Raw genomic sequence first — 21207 nt, forward strand, 5'->3', positions numbered from 1 at the left:
TCTGGGAAAAGCTGTATCCAAGATTATATTTATATTTGATCTCTAAGTAATAGATATAACTTGACTAGATTATGCATGCCAGACATGTATTCTTGTACAGCTCAGATGTTATGACCAAAGTTAATATGTAGGAATATGACCTTTGACCACTGAGTATAACCTCCATATAAAAATTGATCCCACTCTACATATTGGCATCTTTAAGGATTATGCATACAAAATATGAAGTTTATATTTTTCTAGTTCAAATGTTATGGCCAAGGTAAAATTCGTACGTGACCTCCGAACCATGCATATGATCTTGATCTGACTTTGCATTTGCCTAATTACTGGAGCATGCATGACAGATATAACATATGAATTTCATGCAGTTCAAAAGTTTAAATGGTTAAATTCTAGTTTGGCCCTTGATCTCTGATAGGTCAGAAGTTACATTCCTACTTCCAAATTGTAATCAATTCTTGCCAGTCATGAAGTCCACCTTTGGGAAAATGTTTGTTAAAATCCATCTGTACCTTTATGCATAATTCTTTTAACAAACTGTCAATGGGCAGGCAGACAAACAGAGAAACAGAAAAAAAAAATTGGACCATAAATATAACGTCTTTGTCAAGAATTAAAATAAATGAGTGACTTGAAGAATGAAAACAGGCTCAACTGTGGTAGTTTGTAGAAAAAGTGCAACAGGAACAGGGTAAGGAGTCATAGTGCTAGCCAGCCCCTAGACATGAACTAAGCCTTTTAAGGGTGCTTAAGGGTACCAAGCTCTAGGAAAGGGTGGCAAAAATAAAATGGGAGTACCAGGAAACATGAGGTCTCCTTGTAGTGAACATAACTTATACTATAAAGCATCAGAGCAGTCACATAAGCCGTGCCAGCTGCTTTCAAAAGGGTTATGTTTATTTCCTATTGAACACAACTTGTGGGGGAAGTGGATGTTATATACGTTTGAGGAACACATTCTGATACTAACTGTGGTATAATTCAGTCCCAAAATCAACCACTTTGATTCCTGGAGTTCAAGACCGTTTTGTTCTGATGGTCTTATTCAATCTAGAGATGATTCCCATGAAATGATTTGTGTTCATAGCACTTCACATTTTTAACCTGAAATTTCACCTTGCTACTTAATTAATATACTGAAAAATGTAGCTATATTTAAATGTTTGGCATTTCTTAGGTACTTCACACTAGATATTTTCAGAGCTTTTCAGTACTTTAAATCATAATTCATAAGATTCTAATTGCAGTGTATATTCTGGTTAAGAGGTGATAAGAAGAGGTTTGGAGGGACTGCTTATTGACCACTAATTTAGTATGTTGACATAATAATCACCAAGTATGATAACTGGTAATTCATAATGTATGCTATATTCCTTTTCTCAGAGGTCAATGTTTCCAATGTAAGTGCCATCCAAGAGGGTCCCTCAGTGAACAATGTGATCCCGAAAGTGGACAGTGCCAGTGCAGAGAACTTTTCACCGGGCGCCAGTGTGACAGGTGTATTGTAAGTATGAAATAGTTTATACTAGACCCTTTGTATAACACTTGGATGGGAGTCAGAATAGGTCTTTTAATCACTGTTTTTGTGTTTCTAGGTGTAATTTTGTGCTTGTGTTTACCACATTGCTTTCCTATATCTTATGACTTTGTTTTTGGGCGATGAAATTCCTACGAATTTGCAGTTTCCTAAAACTATTCTATGAGCCAGTGTTCTAGATAGCATATACAATGTACCAGAGGTACCGTGGGAGAAGCTTACATCATAATATATACAGTCTTCTTGAAGAGAGCATGGTTTGTTTTTACTAAATAAAAGTTTAAGTCCTCAGTGAAATCAGACGTCCACTTCATACGCTGAATCAGCTTATTCATGTCACTGTGAAGGTGTCTTACAGAAGTGAGCCCAAGATCATAAGGCAGACGGCAAAGGTGTTTGTAGTATTTAGTATTTTCCTTTAAACAATACATACATTTCCATTAAGGATGCATGGACTGTCACGTGGAATTTTGCACCTTTCAGAGCACTAGGCATGTATGTATAATTAGCATCCATCTCCCAATAGCCTTTATGAAAATCAAGAGCCAGTAGTAGAACTTAAGGGGGTGTATTGAACCACATTATTTGTCATCTTTGGCAATGAATTTACCTTGTTTACCAAAGTCACACATTGTTTGTGATTCAGTTTTAGAAAGATTGCTTACATACCTCTACTTGTATAGAGGTATCTAGAAATCTTTGATTTTAGGTTTAATGCCATCTGGCTTTCTTATTTTAGAATTTGGGATCTACCCCTTATAAAAAAGAAATGTGATATACTAATACTATATCAATTTTCTGGCGACCATGTAGCTTACTTAACACCAAATGGTTAAAATACAATTACAATATCAGTTCTTGAACATTAAACATATTTGCCTGTCTTATAATAGAGGAGGTGCGGCATACTGGTATAGGAAATGGGCTTTGCTTTTATTAATCTTTTGTGAAAGCTTTTCAATGTCAGTGTTGCGTTGTACCTCAGAAACAGAGTACTTCATGCCTTAGAAATATCCTTGCCTTTTAGAGGTACAAGAATTAAAACTGACAGCAACACTCCTTGTGTGGTTGACCATCATCACTACATTCATGATGTAGTGATGGGTACTTGAAGTTGACTATCTTGACATTATCTTGACCATATAAAAACCCCCAAGATAAAATGGCAAAAGTTGATTTCTGCACGTACAGTAATAACACATGTAAAACACTGAGCTCTTCCCGTAGGATATCATGTTTCATGCCTTGATAAATTTCTCATTTTTGATAAATTTGTAGTCGTCAGACCTTGCATTTCAGACGGAAAATAGCCGCCACACCTCTCACAGCCATGGGTGAAGTGCTTACAGTCATAAGTATATGCACCAATTATGCTTGACTTTAGGGCTTATAGTAAAAGTTTCATGGACTTATTGAACTCCTGTCAGGGTATTTTCTCTGTGCAAATTTAGATCATCTGATAACTAACAAAGAGGGGCAGTCGTTATTGTAATTATAGGTAATTTTATCAAACCACTGGGTCAAAACACCCAAATCATAGTATCGGTGTGAAGGGTTTGTCTTTAATTTAAAGCTGAAATTTGAATAACTGTTATTCTATAAATTTCACTTCTTTAAATTTTAATAATTATGTATAAATTGAAAAATACTGAAAATGCTGACGAAATCTGAACTATTATGTATGCCGTGTGATCTATGATTAATTCCTATTAATGGCGGTCATCAGTCTTGTAATCTGATGAAGGATTGCCTCTGTCCAGTCGTCTGTGGTCTATTTGTCTTGGGCTTTAGTCTTGCAGTTAATCAGTCTTAGGGAGTCTGAAATTGGGAAGCTTGATGCATACACCCATCTGTCCTCCAGAGAAAATTTTTTTTTTTTGCATAATTGATCAGTCATCTGGGGTTGAAATTGTGAAACTTGATGACTGCCAAATGTTGCATAGACTAGATCTGTCTCTCCTCCATTGACTTTTTTACTCAAAGTTGCTTGAAATATTTTGCTTATTTCATCATTCACTGTGTTGTTTAGATGTACTAAATCTCTCTAAAACATGCTGTTCATATTGCTGGATTGGCATTCTTTGGAACTTCAGTAAATGATATCATACAAAAGAAAATTGACATCAACTTATAAATGATTAGCTTAATAGCATGAATGTTTTTTCATGACATTCCCATTGAGAAGTCTGGTGGTCAACTGTACATTGGGATCAAGTCGGGGTTTATCACCTGTTTTTTGAAGCTACATTTTGATAATTGTCACTTTTGTGTTTTCATCTAAAGCCCAAAGGAAAGTAAAAATAAGAAATCACACAATTTTACTTGTTTTCCAATGAAATTGTTGAATATGCAACATTAGCTAGCCTTTCCTCAGCAGCTGGCATGAATCAGGAGAGGAAAGAAATAGATTATAGGCTGTGATGCATACAATGAGAGAGTACTATCTACTATGCTTTTAAGATTACCAATGAATGGAGTGGGCATAGCACTCTTTATAAGTGTATCATAACCAGTATCTTAAACTAGGTACATAGATGGTAAACAAAGCTTCAATGCTACAGCATAATTTGCATTTTTTAAAAATATTTCTTTATCTTGATAGAATAATAACACCCATTAAAAGTGATGGGTATATAATTTTTAATTTATTGATTCAATTTGTTTTCAAAATATTATACCTTGCTTCAGCTTAAGAGATATGCCCTGCTTTACTTTCAAAAGAGATAATTGTCAACAATAGGCTTTTACATTGGAATGAGAGATTGACTTGTGTAGTTTTCCATTTGTCTACATCATGATAAGTTAAAGTGATTTAAGCAGAATAGCAGACTCATCAATAATGGATACCCATTATTCTTAGTACAGTATTGAGTAATACAAGGTATGCAAAAGTTTCATAGATTAAATGTTTTTATATATATTTTCAGAGAGGTCATGGGGGTGTTGAACAAGGTTGCCCTAGATGTCAGTGCAATCCACAAGGGTCAGCTAATTTGATTTGTGATCAGTTTACTGGACAGTGCCCTTGCAAGCCAGGTATGTATGACGAGTTACTGGAACAGTTTTTGATCCCTTTAAGTTAATAGTAAATTGTATTCGCTTAAATAAGGATACTGATTTTTAGATTATTAGTATATTATATTGGCTTACATAAGGATATTTTAGAAGATTAATAGCAAATTATATGAGCTTAGATATGGATATTTTAGGAGATTGATAGCAAATTATATTTGCTTACATAAAGATATTTTTTCTAAACTCTTAAACCAAGAAACACGGATGAAAGAAAAGTACTTTTGTAATAAACCGGGATGGTACCTTTTAGTTTGCCCTGTATGTAATAACAATACACATTGGGCTTTAATGAACAAAGCAATCATGCATTATTGCTTTTCAGATCTTTTGGAATTTTCTCTTATATAATTTATCTCTGTTTACATGCAGGCGTTACGGGTGAAAAATGTGACCGCTGCCTTCCTAACCATTATGGGAATTTAGTCACGGGCTGCTTTAGTGAGTGTTACCCTATATTTTTGTCATTTTTGGTGGAATGGATTGCATGCGTACTATTAAATCACTCTCATTATTTTTCGTTCTAGTTATCGGCATTATTGATAATGAATTGGAAATTTGAGGAATGCTGTACATTCTCTAATTGGTTTTAGTCAGCATTGTAAAAAGTTTTTCATTTTAAGTTGTTTAATATTAATTTTAGTCGTCCTTCCAATGAATTTGGACATGTTACTGTCTGTTCATTTGGGTTATTAATCTTTTTGTCCTTGTTTGTCAGACTGTCCATAAGATGTCATCAGAATTGATTAATTGCAATGAAATTTTAGGGAAGGGTTGTATGCCAGCAAATACGTGGTGTTGTTTAAAACTTGTAATGGATCTGGCTCTGTATCCAAACACACTATTTTTTTGTGCATTAATATCATGAGATGCTCCAATTTATCATTTCCTTCTTATAAATATGGTTCAGTATCTGTAAGAATCTTTCCAGTCTTTGTTATGTCGTGGACCTGGGAACTACTGAATTTGAATGAATATAAACTAATAAAATAATTTGACTTGAGCAGAGATGGTGACCTTGCGAAGCACTTTTTTCCTGTACTTTGCTGTAATAAATACTAGTAGAAATTAAGAGAAAGTCTTTTGTTGCTCTAGATACTTGCATCCAGAAACAGATTTGCTATTCCTGTTTATTCTTTGATGTTATTGCATATGTAAAAGTAAAGTTAAAAGGAAGCATTGAATAAAAATTAGGGGACAGTGAGTATGCTAAGGGTATGGGGACATTTGGATGATAGAATTTGCTCACAGTGTATACATATATAATATATATATATATAATTAATATATATATGTGTATATATAGATATATATATATATATATATATATATATATATATATATATATATGTGTGTGTGTGTGTGTGTGTGTGTGTGTGTGTGTGTGTGTGTGTGTGTGTGTGTGTGTGTGGTGTGAGTGTTATATGCCGTGATTAATAAAAGACTGAAAAGACAAAGGATAAGAGAGGAGTGCCAGCAAATGAAAACTAGTTACAAAGTTAGAAGGTTACTATTAAGGCTAATATAACTAGAGTCAACAGTTGGGGTTTTCGGTCATTGGCTAATATAATTTCTGTGCAAGTTTCTTTCGCTACTTTTTATTTTTTTTGCCCGAATCCATGTCCTCTGCTCTGAGAAAGGCGCCCTTTTTTTTTATTTATTCTTCAGAGATATCTGTGATCTAAGTGACTTTTCAACTATACTTTTCACATGTTGATAGTAGTAATGGTGCCAAGATAAATGTTAACGACAACTCTTACTCTAGAAGCCATTGGATGATAACTCTCATTTGTGATCAGCCGCCTCTTTGATTAGGAATAATAGAATAGTTGTGATCCGCTGTTAATTCGTGTTCATTTGAATCGCAAAATAGTATGCTGTAATTATAAAAATAATTGTAATAACATGCTATGCTTTCTGTTTGATAAGACTAAATGTTAGGGATTTGTTCATCCTTTAAAATTTATAAAACTTTCGAAGCTCTCACTATCCCTTTTCATTTTCAGTGGCATAGATAAAAACAGTACCTAAATACATTCATATTTAAGAGGGTAAATTTGTTTCCCCAGCTCGAATGTTTTATAGTTCGCCCAGATTCCTCTTAAAAAAAAATTGGTCGTTCCTTTATAACCAGTTAGATAATGGCCCTCAGAACCTATGTGTGATACATGGAAAGAGTATATATAGACGGGGTTGCTGTGGTAGTGTTTAACACTCGCCCCAGTTTTATACCGACACCTTTTATTTAGGTGAGCGAGTCAGAGACTTCTGACATGTCCAATTTAGCAGTTCTCTGGTATTATAGCAATATTTTACTGGAAATAGTGCTAAAGAGGACACATTTCACTGGGCGACACGGCTTCCTCGCCCAGAAATAGATTTTTCCTATGTCAAAATCCCTTATATTATATATATATATATATATATATATATATATATATATATATGTATATGTATATATGTATATGTATATGTATATACACACACACACACACACATATATATATAAATATATATATATATATATACATAATATTATATATATATATATATATATATATACACACATTTCATATATATATATATATATATATATATATATATATATATATATATATATATATATATAAATATATATATATATTGTTACGATGTGCCAAGTATCTGGTTACTACACTTACCATTCATTTAATGTTACCTCACAAAAGCCAGACACCTGAACCCTCATAACACGTTTAAACGACTGAATACTCTAAAGGCAACAGTGATCCCTTAACACTTACCAGTATTGCAGAAAATCAGACTAAGTTCATCAAAACAGGTGTGAGTAATCGGTAAAAGTAATTAAATTAATCAAAGGGCATCACTCCATCAACAACTTTAAAAGTCTAAGTATTTCCCTGATTTCAGAAGTCTAAGTACTTCCCTGGTTCTAAGTCACTTCAAGTAAATTGAAGGAAAGCAAATCAATTACCACTCTATGTTTCTACCTATCATCAATATAATCAAATGAAAATATACTGGGATAAAAATAAAATACTTATAAAAAATTTTAAATACAAAAATTTATTGTTAAATTCAAAATTTATAAGTGAAATTCACAATATCAGGGAAAATTACTATTACTTGAAAACAAAGTAAAGTTTAATTATTTCTTGAATCAAATTAAGTAAAATTAAATCAAAATTAATTTATCACAAAATTCAAGAAAATTAATTCAATCAAAATTCAAAAGTGTTAGGCAATAATTGAAAATTTAAAATTAATTCACAAGTGCTAAACAACAACAAAACTTGAAAAGAATTTTAAGTAAATGCAAATTAATTCACAAATGTTAAATTTAATTAAATGTGCAATGATTAAGCAATGAAAATAACTAAGTCAATTAAATTGTGAATGCAAATGAAAATATAATATAAAAAGACACACTTCAATAAGAAAATGAAATAGTGTACAAACAATGGAACAAACACAAAACACAAAAAAATCAGTAATGTGTAAGTGTAAATCTTTTTCACTCAAAACACTGTAACCAACAGTTTTTACCAAACCTTCACAACCATCTGTTATTAGTTAACCACAGTTCCTATCAATTATTAGTTATTAGTTATTACCTAACCGTTATTAGTTATTAGTTATTCAAACACTTTTCCCATTAACTTTTAGTTATTAGTTGCAACTAATAAAAATATAACACACTTTACCTTTTTGGTATACCAACTTCTTTTTCTCTTTTGCTGCAGCTTGTATATCACACTTTCACAAAAACCAGGCGCCGTTACGAAATCATGCTTGTTCAGATTCCACAAAAGAAACTAAATAACACTAAATAAACTCTAAGAAATATCAAATATGAAATTCTAAGTTACGAGTGACCAATTTACGTTACGTTAATATAATCTCAATGAGGTCGAGGGAGAGAGAGAGAGCGATCTAACCGCCTCAAGGTTCTATGATCTAATGAAATCTTCTTCCCTTGCGAAAACTGGACAGAGGTGACAAAAAACGTATTTGGCACGAATGCTTCCAGTAGCTTTGAAATCTGATGCAATCTTCATAAAGAAATGTGTAACATGCATGTGGTTTTGATCAAAGATATAAGCGTACGAGTCCAGTCTGTTAAAAAAAAAAGACGTACTCTACTTGATCGAAACGGAGGCTGAGCGACAATTAAGATTGACATGTTTTGATAACAACGCAAGACTCAATTCTCTCGCTATCACATGCGTTGACAGATTTAGGAAAGCAAACGGATCTCGCAGACCCTCTAATCTTACAGTGTTGACATAAAAGTTAAACACTCGTAGTTTCAAAAAGACAAAGTAAATCTCTCTCTTTTTACGTTCTACGTTAATATATATTCTTTTACATTATGTAATGCGAAATCTGAACACACATTTCAAAACATCCTATTCTAAGCTATCTAGGAATCTGAAAAAATGTTGCACAATCTTACATGACATTTCAAAGAGGGGAAACATGCATTTTGAAAGTAGCAATATATATATATATATATATATATATATATATATATATATATATATATATATATATATATATAGATATATAATATATATATATATATATATGAACCTAAGCGACATTCGAGAAAAAGATTGCGTTACGATTATCTCTAGTCGATTAGCCTTTATGGTGTGTTCGTAAGCCTATATCTCAATAATCTCTTGAAATCCATGATTTTTAAAAGTTGTTCAAAGAGTGTTGTGATCCTCATTAAAGAGAAAATTTTATGAATCATGCAAATCAATTCGGTATACTCTTGTTCCTTTACGTCACTTACAGTCTAAATGTTAATTTTAACGATTGCCTAGGGTCTGTGTGTTACAGTATCTATATATACTCATATATGTTACGTGCCCTACAGAAGGTGATTAGGAATTTGAGTGTAGAGAGCAACGAACTCTGCGATAAGCGATTGGAATGTTCAACTAGCGGTCGTGTGTTGTGAAAAAAGGTTTAAACGGTGGGTCATAAGCCTTGTAATATATATCATATATATATATATATATAATATATAGATATATATATATATATATATATATATAATGTATGTAAAGTATAAAAGGCCCATTACAACACTTCTGGTTTAAAGCTAAGGACTATATTTCGGTGGATTAACTTCTACCCTTCATAAGGGTGGAAGTTAGTCCACCGAAATATTGTCCTTAGCTTTAAACCAGAGTGTTTTAATGGCCCTTTCATACTTGAGACGTATCCTGTTTTAACAGAAGAATTTATTTGCATATAGCATTTATATATATATATATATATACTATATATATATATATATATATATATATATATATATATATATATATATAGGCTGTATATATATATGGCGTGTGTGTGTTTTCACACCTCAGAAATCAGTGCTGTTCTTTTAAAAAGTCATAGAAAAGACATTAACTACCATTATACAAGTTAAGGAAATAATTTGAAAAAATACTCGTACAGCGTGAGATCGTTCATTTCTTATTTTACTATGCATAATGTTGGGCCAGCGATACCCATTAAGGCTCTTCTAACTTCTGCATGCTGTAACCTGGCATCACATCGCCATGCTTCACTCTGCTATCCAAATGTGCTCTTAAACCACACTTGTAAATCTTAAGTACACGGCTAATTGCGTGATGCTATCATCTTGATATCAAAAACAATGTTGGGGGAAGGGTGGCCCCTCTGCCCAAGTATTAATCTAGGTACCCCTATTCTCTCTCTCTCTCTCTCTCTCTCTCTCTCTCTCTCTCTCACACACACACACGCGCGCGCGCGCGGGCACGCACACGCACACACACACACACACGCACACACAAAGAATCTGTATATTCCTTTGTTAACATTAAAATGTATAATGAACAAAAAATAAAAATAGCAACACTAAGTTATCCATCTATCATATCAAATTATTTTCTTCATTTAATAACAAGAAAAAAAAATCAACAGTTATTGACGATGATTGTGGACCAGAAAGGAATCATGTGCTCACACATATTTCATCGAATTACCTCACTTTCATTTGTTAGCAGATTCCTTTCATCCTGTCAGTGTTGAGTTCTCAGACTAGCTAAGTAGTACTAATGGCTTTCAGGGGCGCCAGTGGAACGGTTGTTATCAGTTGTTGCATGAGGCGAGGTGATAGTGGAAGGTATGGAATGCAGACAGACGATATCTCGATGCTATCTGCTCCACAAAACACACACACACACACACCTTCTGTAGTAACGATGGGTTGCTATTTTCCTTGGACACTTGTCTGGATCTCGCATTTGAAATGGTTTGGTGAATCGGCGGTTTGCGTGGTATATTTCTGTCTAAAATTATGACTCGTCATCAGTGCTCAGATCGAGCCATCAGATTCATACTGGACTGTTGCCCGTTTTGTTTAAGCTGCAATATCGACAATTGATAATTAGCAAACAAAATACAAGGAAGGTTCAATATGTACAGGTTTATTACTGGCCTGTCTGGATTTATCATTGACCTGTTTTAGCTTTGGACTCCACTGCATGCTTTTGTGTGCAATATCCAGGAAGCTTTGATGTTTCATGGCATTTACTGCCCTTCGTAATGGTATCATCACATGAGTGCTTTGCTTTGCACACCCACAAACATGTTCATATTTATGCGTTTTAATCAAAACGTTCGTATGATGCTTCACCTCTGTATCAGTCTAGAAAAAAATGTCATAGTGTTATCTTAGAATTGTACACGAAGCTCATGAAAAATATTTAGTAATGGTAAAGTATATTTATCGATCAGGGCTATTTAATAAAAATCTATTTCTAAAGTCTCAGGTATCTGGCTAGTGTCCGATCCTGTAGTAGCTATCCAACTTGCTTGTTAATATTATCCATATGTAGTCGTTCTTCAGCAAAGTCTCCATCGTGCCCCGAAACGAACCATTTTGGCAAATCAGGTCCTACATCTCGAACCTTTTTGCAATAAGGTAGCGCTCGCGTCTGCGACGCTGCTTCATTGTCTGGTTGGTGGCACGGGGTGGGGATGGGGGAGGGGGGAGGTGTTGTCCATGGACTGTCTGTGTAGGCTTTGTGTCCTGTCTCCTCTCCCACCCCGACCCCACCCTTCCCCGCCCTTCTAACCTCTGGAAGTCATACACCTGCTTCAGTCCTTTGCTCCTTCGTCCTTATCGTTCTGTCCTATCCGCCGCACCTCCTCCAGACTATTTCGTAGCTGCCGTTTAGCTGAGTGACTGACAGGCAAAAGTACATAAAAGATGATTATCTTAGCGAGAGAGAATGGAAGAGAGGGCTATGTTGTTACAGCCAGCGGCTACCAGATTTGCTACTCATAAAGCAAATCTGCAAAAGACAAGTCACATGTAACTTCTCTTTTCAGGGCCAGAGATGTTTTAGTTAAAAAAGAATCTCTAGGAAGCCAGCTTTAAAATCTGACATCCATAGTCGGGTTCACTTCAATTTATTTCCATGTAACGTTTAACGTGTTCATCTTAAAGTTTATTTTGTGTTGTTTCTGGATGATTAGCCATTGGTCCCAGTTCAGCGCTTAATAGCATGTTGTGAACGTTGCAGTTTCGGCAAATCTGTTGTGGTTAATGATAGGAATTACGCGCCTTTGCTAGAGGTTCGAGATTGCGATCGACCACAACAAAAAATTCTGTTATCGATCTTGAAGTCGAATCATGATTATCTTAAGTGTAGTACGCCAAAGGAGGTAAAGTACACTTTGGCACGCATGTGCTTGAATGCATGTGTGTATGTGGGTACAAGTATGCTTTCCACTGTTTGACAAGTTAACTTACGAGGCGATATTATTCAAGTACGGTATCTTCCAGTTGTGCCTTTAAGGTAATTAGATGACAGCAATCAGTTGGATGAATTAGTAAGCATGAAGAAATGAAATAGTTAAAAGATTTACTGATGAGTATTCCAGTATCTATGATAAGTAAATGTTCTTCCTCTTTTCATGAGACTGAATTGAACCAAAGATTTATTGAATAGTAATCTTTCGAATAGACATCTTTCGAATAGACTAAAAATATTCTTTGGAATATTACCACCATTACTACTATACTACAGAGATGCACTAGTTATATATATATATAGTATATATATATATATATATATATATATATATATATATGTGTGTGTGTGTGTGTGTGTGCGCGCGTGTGTCTGTGCGCGTGTGTGTGTGCGTGCGTGTTGTGTATAGTATATATACACGCAGTTATTAACGCCAATAAAAATAATAAAATCATCTGCAAGCAACAAAAAATTTTTGGCGAGCTAATATTCTGTTAAAACGAATAAAGATATAAAAAAATCCGTTGTGTACTGTAGTAGTTTGGTATGCCATCGAGGTTTTTTATTTATTTGTTTTTAATTTATTATTTTTACTTAAGGAAATTAATTAACAACATAACGATAAGTTTTGTGGTAAATGAAATCTTAGCATAGGAATCTCAGTAGCACCCAAATCCAAAGCACTTTGACTTTTTCTGTCACATACAGAAACACACACATATAAATATGTAATATATATATATATATATATATATTATTATATATAGTATATATATATATATAGTATATATATATATATATATATATATATATATACATATATATCGAAGTTTGTGAAGTTTATCAGTCGTCTTTCCGTCTGGTTGTCTGTATGTACTATAGTAATACTTTAAAGATTTTTACCTCTTTACAAGAACCTCATGTTCAACTTATGCAGTGTGCATCGCCTAGATAATGAAGATTTACTTTCGTTCAAATGGAGAATGATAAACTTACACATAGTGAGAATAGGGTGAGGACATCTCAAAATCTCCTTCAGAACTACATTGTAAGGAAGGTGGCTTTGGGGAGGGCCTGTTTAGGTTCTGTGTCCTTCCTCTCCCCCCTCCCTGTCGCCTAACCCACTAGTAATTCCCCTCCCCCCCAACCCTGTCCTCTCCATTCCAACCTCAGAAAGTCCTCTTTATGTAACGTTGATTCGAGTTTATTCAAAACATGGTTCCCTGAGCCAAGATAGTGCCACAGTAGGGGTCCAGAGTTTTACAGAAGAACGTGTAGGAAACTCCTCTAGAGGGTGAGCAAGCACAATAATGCTCTTCAGGTACTTTATATATATATATATATATATATAATATATATATATATATATATATATATATATGTGTGTGTGTGTGTGTGTGTGTGTGTGTGTGATCTGGCAGTAGAACTGAAGCCATTCAGGACACACACACACACACACAAGTTTCAGCTTTATTTTTAATGGATCTGGAAGCTGAAGCCACTCAGGGTCTGCACCCAGTCTTATTTTTTCACCTGTGTTGATGCGTGATAAACGAATCACGTGTTAAATTTATCATAATCATATACATATGTGTATTATGTAATGTTAGTTATTATTTGTGTAGCGTTATTGAACGCAAATTTGTTCCATTTGCAAATCACACTCATTCTATCGTCATCTGGAAGTCCTACAGGATTCCATGAATAAAAAAATAAACGCAGCAGATATCCTTATTGGTTATGAACAAGACGCTCTTTCATTTAATATGTTTGCTATTGAGTTTGAATCCATTTCTCACTTATCGACATCCTTAAATATTAGAGTAACTGTTTTGAGTCTGAGATTTCCATACTATAGTAGATTCACATCAACCGTGCATTTGATGTCTAGGCCTGTCCCTTACGACGCTCCTGACTGGCTGTTGATAAGCCAATCACAGGGCTGGAAACTCCTAGTCTCTCTCGAGAGTTCATATAGGCAGGATGTATGTTCCACCTCTCTTTAGATACGTCTTTCAAAAGTATCCCTCATGAGAGGTGGAACATAGGTCCTGCCTATGTGAACTCTCTCCAGAGACTGAGGGTTTCCACCCTGTGATTGGCTTATCACAGCCAATCAGGTGCGTCGTAAGGGACAGGCCTAGACATCAAATGCACGGTTGATGTGAATCTACCATGGCTTTTCTGTATTTTCCGCGAATGGGGATTTTTCTGTAACATTTTACACATCCTAAAATATTGTGTCGGGAAAAACCCTACGGTGCCTTTGCTGACCCTAACAGTGACTAAATTACCTGATGTTCATTTGACCATGGTTGGTCGTTACCAAGGTACAGAAGTGTGTGTGGTGACAGCATAGGAACTTTATCCCAATCGATTTGTTGAGAACCTGAAGGTTAACCCCTTGGCATCACCCCCTCCAATAATATATAATATATTATATATATATATATATATATATATATATATATATATATATATATATATGCATGTCTGTGTCTGTGTGTATTGTAATGACCACAGCATCCTCGTAACTTCTCGAAATCTTCAAAAAGTGTGAAGATTTCGAACTAGTGTGAATAAATCGAAAATTTAAGAGGACATTGTGTGTATTAGAATTATACACGTATTAGGTAAAAAGCGATTAGTAAATTATATATGTATATATATATATATATATATATATATATATATATATATATATATATATGTGTGTGTGTGTGTGTGTGTGTGTGTGTGTATATTGCTTTTGATCTAACTGAAATCTATTTAACCGACTTTCCAATGACCCTCATAAGTTATTCATGTCAGCAACTGGCAACAGTATGGAGCCTTGTGAAGTTATTCCGAACTAAAGCTCGAACCATATGTCTATGAAATTGAGCCATAAATCTATAACTGAGCCGACATAACCTGACGTAAACGGCTGCCTACATAAGGTGCCTATGAGCGCCGGAAACCACTTTTTGTCTCGTTTCATTTGAATGTTAAGTAGGGATATATCTTTTAGAACTGACACGGATGACAGCAGTTAGATGTTAATGATTTTCAAAACACGTAAAGAAGTCTTTGTGAGATGCTAATAGGGTTAATCGACATTGAGAGGGAAGCTCTATTTTTTGGTAGTCATTTTCGACTGATGATTAGCCATATACGCCCATGTCATATTGTCACAATAGATGTTCTATGTAGATGACCTGCTTGTTCTGAAAAATTAGTCAATGGATGTTTATTGGGTTATTGTCTTATGCATTATTACCTCATCTACTATCTTTGATATTATTATTGTCATTATTATACCAGTAAGAAGTGATTAATGATCGCTTTAATGGTTTACATAAGATACGATAAATGTTCACAAAAAATTGCGCAATAAGGATTCATGTAGTTGAATACATAGATATATTATAATAGATATATATATAATATATATATATATATATATATATATATATTAGCAAAATTTATAAACACCGTATCCTTGCACTAAAATATTATGTTGTAAGAAGCCCGCTAATATTGGCAAAATTGTACGTTTTTTTTAAACTTTCGGCGAAAGCTTGAATAAAAACTTACGATTTTTCCAAATTTTAGTGGGCTTCCTACAACAAAATATATACGTGTATATATATACGTGTATATATATATATATATATATATATATATATATATATATATATATATATATATATATGTATATATGTATATATGTATATTGATTGAGTGTCTTTTTTACTGTAATCTAAGCAATAACGGATAACCAAAACTACAATGTTTATGATGCACGCCAAAATAAGCACACCTCAGTAGCACTCGTTTGTGTATATATTACCACAAGGCAAAAATAATGCAATTAGTACAGTTCGAGTTGATGTTTTCTGTTCATATATCTTAAAGAAGACTGGTACACATTATAAATTTACAATATTTATGCTGGAATTAAAAACATCCTTTTTCAGAAAATAGGGTGGATATGCAGCTTTAAAAACTTAATTTTCTAAATACAATCAAGCTTAGTTAGTTTTCTTAAAAGAAAACCGTTGTCCGGCTGTGTATGCCGTCCGCACTTTTTCTGTCCGCCCTCAAATCATAAAAAGAAAGCTACTAAAGTTAGAGGGCTGCAAATTGGTATGTTGATCTTCGACCCTCCAATCATTAAAAATCCCAAATTGCAGCCCTCTAGCCATAGTAGTTTTTATTATATATAAGATATAGGTGCCAACAACACAGGCCACCACCAGGCTGTGACTGAGAGTTTCATACAGCATTATATGTAGTACAAAAAACATTATTGCTCCGAAATTCTTCGGCGCATTTTTTACTTGTTTTTTAAATACAGTGTTTTGTTGTCCTTTAGATCAGAGATACTACACTTCATAATATTTTCAATTTGCACGTATTTCTTTTGAAATAAATGAGATAGGTTTATACACTCCTAACCTAATATTCATATCCTTACTAAAACTTTTTATTTGTGATGTGTGGAGCTCTTTGTATATTACATACTCGCATATCGGAGCATACCAACTTTTTAGCACCTGTCTAATCGGTACAATGATTCTTTTGTCTAACTTGGAAAACAATTGATTTATCATGTTGTGTTTACCTCGTAAATTTTGATGCTGTTCAGTAAAGCAGTGAATCCAGAAAAAACGAGACAAGATATTAGAGAAATAAGGTTTCGGATTAACTAGACCGGGCCTGACTAGTTGGTATATTCTACAATACTGAAATGTGTTGTAGTAAGTTGTGTTTTACATAAGAGAGATTTGGAAATGATATTAGTACCAGGCGGTATAAAAATTTTTTTTATTCTTATCAAAGGAAATTTATAAATTGTTCAGATTTTATGGAGTATAGTTTGTCATTGTCCAAATGACAGCACCACGATACGCCTGTCAGTTTTCCATTATGACAAAAAACCCAGGCTCCAGGTTGGCTATCATTTGAAAAATAAAATTATTTTGTTGCTCACCAGACCCCTGCCCAGAGAGAGATTACCCCCATCCCACCCCTTTTTTTTATTTCAAAATGATTTTTACTAATTTATTGGTTTCTTAGTACCGTACCTAAAATTTCTGCTGTGTACCATTTTTATGACAGTAGTCTAAATGCATTAGACGAAACCTATTAGGACCATACATCACGCACGCACATGTTTACATGTATGTATATTTGTGATATATATATATATATATATTATATATATATATATATATATATATATATATATATATATATATATATATATATATATAATTCTTAGCTTGTCTCTGCCCTAGGGTAATCGATGTGCAAATTTAAAAGCGTGTATTACATTAATCAGACTTAGATTGTCATTTCCTGACATTCAGTGCTAACTGGTTTTCGGTACTAGGAAGGTTTTAAACATAGAATTTATCTGTTGTCCAATGTTCCTATGAATGATGGACTCTTGTCTCTATGTCAGGCTTTTCATTGTGTAGATATACTCATGTATTATTTTCTTTTAACACGTGATGAAAGAGATCTCGTTTTTCATATCAGTTCTAAAAGTGAATAGCACAATTTTCAGTGACTATGTATGTTCCTATTTTCACATTTCTCAACTGCTGCTTGCGTATATGTTAACCCTTCTCATTAATCAAGTTTGTGTGCGTATACGGTTGTTTGCTGATTTGGTTTTATGTTTCACCACATCTTTTTTCGTTCTGATCATCTCTTTTCACAATGAATTATTCTATATTGGTTAGTTAAGCAAGTAATGGCCTTTTGACTCGTTCCATATCAATGCGTTTACTTGAAATCATAATAATGAAGTGGTAATAGTATTACAAATGGCAGTCACTACAACTAGAAAATTTGAAAATAGCAAATTGCATCATCGGACAAGATAATTCAGTTTTGACGCACGATAATTTCAGTTGCTGCCTTGGGTCAGCAAAAATACTCAACATTGTTGATTTGTTGCAGATCACGACAATATCTAGTTCGTTCATATTGTAAACTTCGGTTTGTCTCGCCCTGACCTACAAACTGTTGCTCACGTCAGACCACCAAGGCCTGTTACAAGTTTCGAAACAATTTTTGGACTTATATAATTCTTTAGGTTTCTCCTTCCGATGGTTTGTGGAATTTGTAAGCCTTTTTTTCATAATGATTACTAACAGTACTTTTTTACATCTTTATATTTCGTGGTGTTATTTAGTTTAATAATTTGCAATTTTGATAGCGTTGATTATGCTTCAAAATCTGTTTTACTTTAGAAATAAAACTCTTGATGTAACTCCTTATGGAAAAAGAAAATGGAATCAGCCATGCATAAAATACTTGAGTTTTCGTGCCAAGCAAATTACTGTATCCATTAAGAAGGCATTGTTCGATTTGCAATTTATGGTTGTTCGCGAGGGATTATTAAACCCGAAATAATACCGATTACTATCCATAAATTTACAAGAGGAAAGTGTGCACTTCCCCGGTCAGTACTTCTTCAATTTCAAACATTTCTCTCTCTCTCTCTCTCTCTCTCTCTCTCTCTCTCTCTCTCTCTCTATATATATAAATATATATATATATATATATATATATATATACACACATATATATATATATGTATGTATATATACATATACATACATATATATATGATATATATCTGTATGTAGTATATGTATAATGTATATATATAATGTATATATATATTATGTATGTATATATATATGATATATCATTATATATGTATGTAACTATATATGTATATATATGTAATATAGGTATATATAGATATAATATATTCTATATAGATATATATATAGTATAGTATATATATAATACTGCAGGGGTCAAAGATCACCGCAAAAGGAATCTATTGTATTCCATTTTTATTGAAGGCACGTCAACAAGGAATTTAAATCTCCATCCTGGATTGTCCCTTGATCCTCTCTCCTTGTCTCTTTTGCTTAAGAAAACGCCGCCCAGATTAACAAACTGTAACCTCGCCCCCCTTTCTGTTTTTGTATATGAAGGTCTGTCAACTTCTATTATATTCAGTGTGAACTTAAAAATGTAGAATATGCTACGCAAGTACTTGTCCCAAGTTCCCAGTTTTCACTCACCTTTTTACAGTGGATTTAAGGATATATATATTATATATATATCTATATATATATTTATATTATAATATATATATAATCATATTAATATATATATATATATGTGTGTGTGTGTGTGTGTGTGTGTGTATATATATATATATATATATATATATATATATATATATATTATACACGTGTGTGTGTGTGTGTGTGTGTGTAATATTCTGTTTACATTATGAAGCATTACGCTTTTTAAAAATTCAGACGCCTGATTGAAAGTAAAAAGATAAACGTAATGGTTTAATTACGTACTCAGCCGTAGTTTATGTATTTCATCAGCTGTTACTGTAAGCATAGCATTATGAAGCATAATCGAAAGTAATTTTTCTAAGGAGAAACGTACCCAGCGTGTGTATGTATATGTGTTTATGTCTATCTATTATAATGATATAGACTTTTGTCGTCTTTCATCTCTCTTTCTCTACCCGTCTCCCTTTCTCTCTTCTTTTCTCCATTCTACTGCTGACATTCCTTCTCTCTCTCTCTTCCTTCTTCTCCTCTCTCTCTCTCTCTCTCGTCTCTCTCTCTCTCTCTCTCTCTCTCTCTCTCTCTATATATATATATATATATATTATATATGTGTGTGTGTGTGTGTTTATATGTCTATCTGTTATAATGATATAGACTTTTGTCGTTTTTCATCTCTCTTTCTCTACTCGTCTTCCTCTTCATCTCTCTTTCTTTTCTCCTTATTTCTACTGTTGACATTCCTCCTCTCTCTCTCTCTCTCTCTCTCTCTCTCTCTCTCTCTCTCTCTCTCTCACACACACACACAACTCCTCCTTTCCTCTTGACTTTTCCTCCTCCCCAATTCTCTGCATTCTCTCCTGGTCGAATCGCGCGTAAGATCTACGTACGCGTACCCAGGTAACCAACCGCCAGCATTCTATAGCAGGTTCTCCGACGCTTTTTGTTGTTGCCTTGTTTATGGATGGGTAGTTGTGGACCCTTTTCTCATTCATATCTCAACCCAGGAATTGATGCACCAATTTTTTTTTTTCTTTACCCTTTTGATGTAGCTACCAATTGTATGTGACCTTATTCCCCCTCTTATGTTAAATTCAGAGTAGGTCCCACATGATCTTGAATGGAGAGTTATGTAGGTTTTCTGTAAGTTCATATATCATATTATGAAAAACATTTCTACGTCGCATTTCTGTCACGTGATCATTATTTCCTCTCAATCTCACCCTGTACTTTACACTTCAAGGTGGATGACCGCCATCCCTAAAGTTAATTCCTATTCAAGTCACACAGAGTAGGGATTAAGAGATATGTTAATGACGGCGGTCATAATTCATGGCCTGCCGATGCTCTCCGAACAGCCTTTGCCTAGAGAGCTGCGCTCTTGTCCCCAAACATCACCAATCTTATCATTCTTCTTGTTATATTAAAAGGATTTGAATATTGCTAACCATGATCGTCATTAATTATCAAAGCAAAAATCCCCATATTATGGGAAATAAAAGTGAACAGTAGAGGAAAAAGAAGACATAACGGAATGAAATCAACAAGTGAATGAATGTATTACAAGTCGTATACCATGAAGTCATGCGAGCGATAAAGCATGCGAAGCTTTGCTAAAAAAAATTCAGTGTCTTATTATATAATTTTATAGTAAAAATTAAATTATTTTACAAATAAAACAGTTTATTGACGG

At 33.7% G+C, this 21207-nt stretch overlaps 1 protein-coding gene across 5 annotated transcripts in view; it reads left to right on the plus strand.

Annotated features, from left to right (window-relative positions):
• Window positions 1-21207, plus strand: part of LOC135216235 (laminin subunit alpha lam-3-like) — a 567145-nt gene that overhangs the window by 232677 nt on the left and 313261 nt on the right. For all 5 annotated transcript variants that reach the window (XR_010314834.1, XM_064251389.1, XM_064251390.1 and 2 more), the window contains exons 20-22: window positions 1387-1507; window positions 4468-4576; window positions 4985-5053. Coding sequence is in view for 4 of the 5 variants with exons in the window: in XM_064251389.1 (XP_064107459.1) it covers window positions 1387-1507; window positions 4468-4576; window positions 4985-5053 (299 nt within the window). In the remaining variant the exon portion in view is untranslated. The remainder of the gene's footprint in view (window positions 1-1386; window positions 1508-4467; window positions 4577-4984; window positions 5054-21207) is intronic.

The sequence above is a fragment of the Macrobrachium nipponense genome, chromosome 6, assembly GCF_015104395.2.
Source record: "Macrobrachium nipponense isolate FS-2020 chromosome 6, ASM1510439v2, whole genome shotgun sequence".
Classification (NCBI taxonomy): Eukaryota; Metazoa; Arthropoda; class Malacostraca; order Decapoda; family Palaemonidae; genus Macrobrachium; species Macrobrachium nipponense.